The 3330-nt window shown below is 47.6% G+C and overlaps 1 protein-coding gene across 1 annotated transcript in view; it reads left to right on the plus strand.

Moving 5' to 3' along the window:
* Window positions 1-3128: 3128 nt before the first annotated feature.
* FAM193B (family with sequence similarity 193 member B) overlaps window positions 3129-3330 on the plus strand; it is a 35841-nt gene continuing 35639 nt past the window's right edge. Inside the window, 1 exon segment of the mRNA XM_017896032.1 lies at window positions 3129-3328. Coding sequence (XP_017751521.1) covers window positions 3273-3328 — 56 coding nt within the window. The 5' untranslated portion in view covers window positions 3129-3272.

Genomic DNA, 3330 nt, shown 5'->3' on the forward strand with positions numbered 1-3330 from the left:
AAAAAAAAAAAAAAAAAAAAAAAAGGTTCTTTTGATGAACGTTCATCTGGGACACAAATAGCCTTATGTTCTTAAGCCATTCTGGGCAATCTTTCCACATCTGTCATCCTCAAAACTTCCTGTCACTAAGCCTGCAGGCTTTTTTTTCCCCCCAAGTCCCTCAACAACAGAGTAAATCATGATCCAATGGCCAGGAATTGATGTGTCTTTATTTTAAGGTCTTTGCGTGGATTTCCCTTTTCTATGCCCTTGGGCCCTGTCTGAGGAAGGTTAGAACACTCTAGCAATTTGCTTCTGGCTGCCCAGCACACCACGCAGAGCCATCTGCAAACTGGGCTTTGGATTTTTCTTCCTTAGTCAACTCATCATTAAACTGTTCATGAAACCATTGATCCAGGTTGAGGGATGGAATGGAGAAGAGTGTGGTACGAGAGGAATGTAAGTAACTTGCTCTGGCAACCTACTTGTGCTTTAGGACTTGCGTGGACCCAACCCACACATGTCACTTCCTCTTCATGACAGGGTGTTGCTGAGCACCCCTGATTTTACGGCTGAGTAGATCAGATAACACTCAGTTCAGGTCACGTAGTCACATGGTATGCCAGGATCAGGCATCCAATTTCACCGGACCCCTGAAGCAAGCCAGGAGCTATTTCTAAAATGGAGGATAACTATTTGCTGAAAGAAAGCGTAACTTTGCTCCAAAATCCAGTGTCTGAGTATTAAGGCCAAAGCCAGAACTATTTACTCTGCAGCCTGGTCCAGTAGGAAAACTTTCTCTTTTTATATGATCCTGCCTTAAAGTTGGCAGCTTTCAAGTGACCCAGTAACTGGTCAAAATAATGTACCTAAATACATCTATGTTACCCACCAAGTCTAAAGAAGCCCAAGCCCAAGTATTGCACCTCTTCCTTAGCAGAGAGTGTGATCTACTCTTTTCCTTCACTTTGTAGGAAATATCTCGACATATCCCAGACTCCTAGATGGCTTACTGACAGGCCCCTATATATTTGTGAGATTTATTATCCATCCTCTGGCACACACATCATGCTTTACCAAATCATCCAGGATATCTGTTATTCCCTTTTCTTTTCTTTTTTTTTTTTTTTTTTTTTTTTTTTTTTTTTTTGAGACAGAGTCTTGCTCTGTCGCCGGGGCTGGAGTGCAGTGGCCGGATCTCAGCTCACTGCAAGCTCCGCCTCCCGGGTTTATGCCATTCTCCTGCCTCAGCCTCCGGAGTAGCTGGGACTACAGGCGCCCACCACCTCGCCCGGCTAGTTTTTTGTATTTTAGTAGAGACGGGGTTTCACCGTGTTAGCCAGGATGGTCTCGATCTCCTGACCTCGTGATCCGCCCGTCTCGGCCTCCCAAAGTGCTGGGATTACAGGCTTGAGCCACCGTGCCCGGCCTATTCCCTTTTCTTAAGGTCCACCGAGATGATGTCATCAGTGCCTTGGTAGATTAGCCTGATATCCATTAGAATGGAGATTTAGTAAAATAAAAAAAATCCCTGTAAACTGGCAGGGTGCAGTGGCTCACGCCTGTAATCCTGGCACTTTGGGAGGCCGAGGCAGACGGATCATCCAAGGTCAAGAATTCGAGACCAGCCAGGACAACATGGCAAAACCCTTTCTCTACTAAAAATACAAAAAATTAGGGGGCGTGGTAGCATGCGCCTCAAATCCCAGCTACTCTCGAGGCTGCGGCACAAGAATCCCTTGAACCCAGGAGGCAGAGGTTGCAGTGACCTGAGATTGCACCACTGCACTCCAGCCTGGGAGATAGAGTGAGGCTTTATTAAAAAAAAAAAAAAAAAATCCCTGTAAACTAAGTGGCTGGGTCCAGAGAGTGACATACCCTGAAGCCAGACAGTGAGGGTTTACTGCTGCCTCTGCCAGATCAATGCAAGGGAATCCTGGTGTTTGGTACAGAAGAATAACCATTGACCAGACCTCTTGCTGCCTATTAGAGGCCAACAAATGTGCTAATCTCTCCCAAGAAGGACCACATCTGGAAGAGCGCCTGAAGTTGGAGTTCTTACCAGAATAAGTAAGTTTATCATAATGCTCTGTTGTTCTTCAAGGCCATCTCTATCCTATTCTGGACAAACTGAAGAGGTAATGGTGATGTGATGGGACTCACCCTACATCTTTCAAATCTTTGAGAGTGGTATTAATCCCTGAGTAAGATAAAGTACTATTTTTGATTTATTTTCTTGGTAGTTAAGGAGAGCTCCAGGGCCTTCCATGTAGCTCTTCCTTTCAAAATAGCCCTTGCCCCATGGTTAGGAAGCCAATGTCAGGATTCTGCCCTTGTTGATACCAATAACAACTCTCCATATAACCACAGTTTCAGAGTACATAGCCCAGGCATGAGACAGACTTCACTCACAACTTTTTTTTTAAATCTGTGCCATGTGCATGTATTATACAGTATATTCACAAAAATAAGAGGGGGGGAAATCCCATTTTTAACAATTAAATACATAATTATTAAGTTTTAAAAATTCTCCTTTGTGTACCACTCCAAAATCCTCTCCTGCATATACTATTTTTTTGGAAACACCTAGTCGTCTCATCGTTATCACACCGGTTGTAACCATGTACCTACGTGTCTACCTTCTCCATCAGACTCTGGAACAAGGAGTCGGGTCTGAGTCCCATGCCTCAAGCCCAGAACGCTGGACTCCCAGTAGACCATATGTTGCAAATAAAGACCGTCCCTTTCAACTCAGGCCATCCACGAGCCCAGCAGTTCCAACAAAATGATGTACAGCAGCCTTTTTGCAAGCCTTTATGTTGCCTCAATATTTCTCCCCTGCAAAATGGGAATGATCCGTATCTGCCTTGCTGTGCTGTTGGAAGGAGTCAGACGACGGGTGTGAAAGTATTGTAACACTATAGAAATTAATTCACTCATCCATTTAACAGGCAATTATTAAGTGCTAGGGTGGTGCACCGCGATTACCACCGCGTTACACGCGTTCCTCCAGCAGGTAGCATCCTTCCCGTCCCGCGTAGGGGGGAAGGGCGTCTCCCCACCAGGTTTTCTCCCACGGAACTCCGGGTGGTGACCTTATTCAAAATGGCGCAGGCGGCCTCGGGGGCTAGTGCGGCGGCGCGGACTCCGCGTGCCCTCTGACCTGCTGGCAGCAGGCGGAGGGGGGAGCCGGGCGCCGCCATATTGGCTGTTGTCCTGTGAGGGGAGCGGTAGCGGCAGCGGCGGCGGCGGCGGCGCGGCGTGTGGAGCCAGGGAGCGGCGCGAGCGGCAGCATGACTCGGAGGCGGAGCAGGCCGAGTGGCGGCGCGGGCAGGCGCGAGCGGGCTCGGG

This window comes from Rhinopithecus bieti, unplaced genomic scaffold (genome assembly GCF_001698545.2).
Source record: "Rhinopithecus bieti isolate Rb0 unplaced genomic scaffold, ASM169854v2 scaffold_26546, whole genome shotgun sequence".
Lineage (NCBI taxonomy): Eukaryota > Metazoa > Chordata > Mammalia > Primates > Cercopithecidae > Rhinopithecus > Rhinopithecus bieti.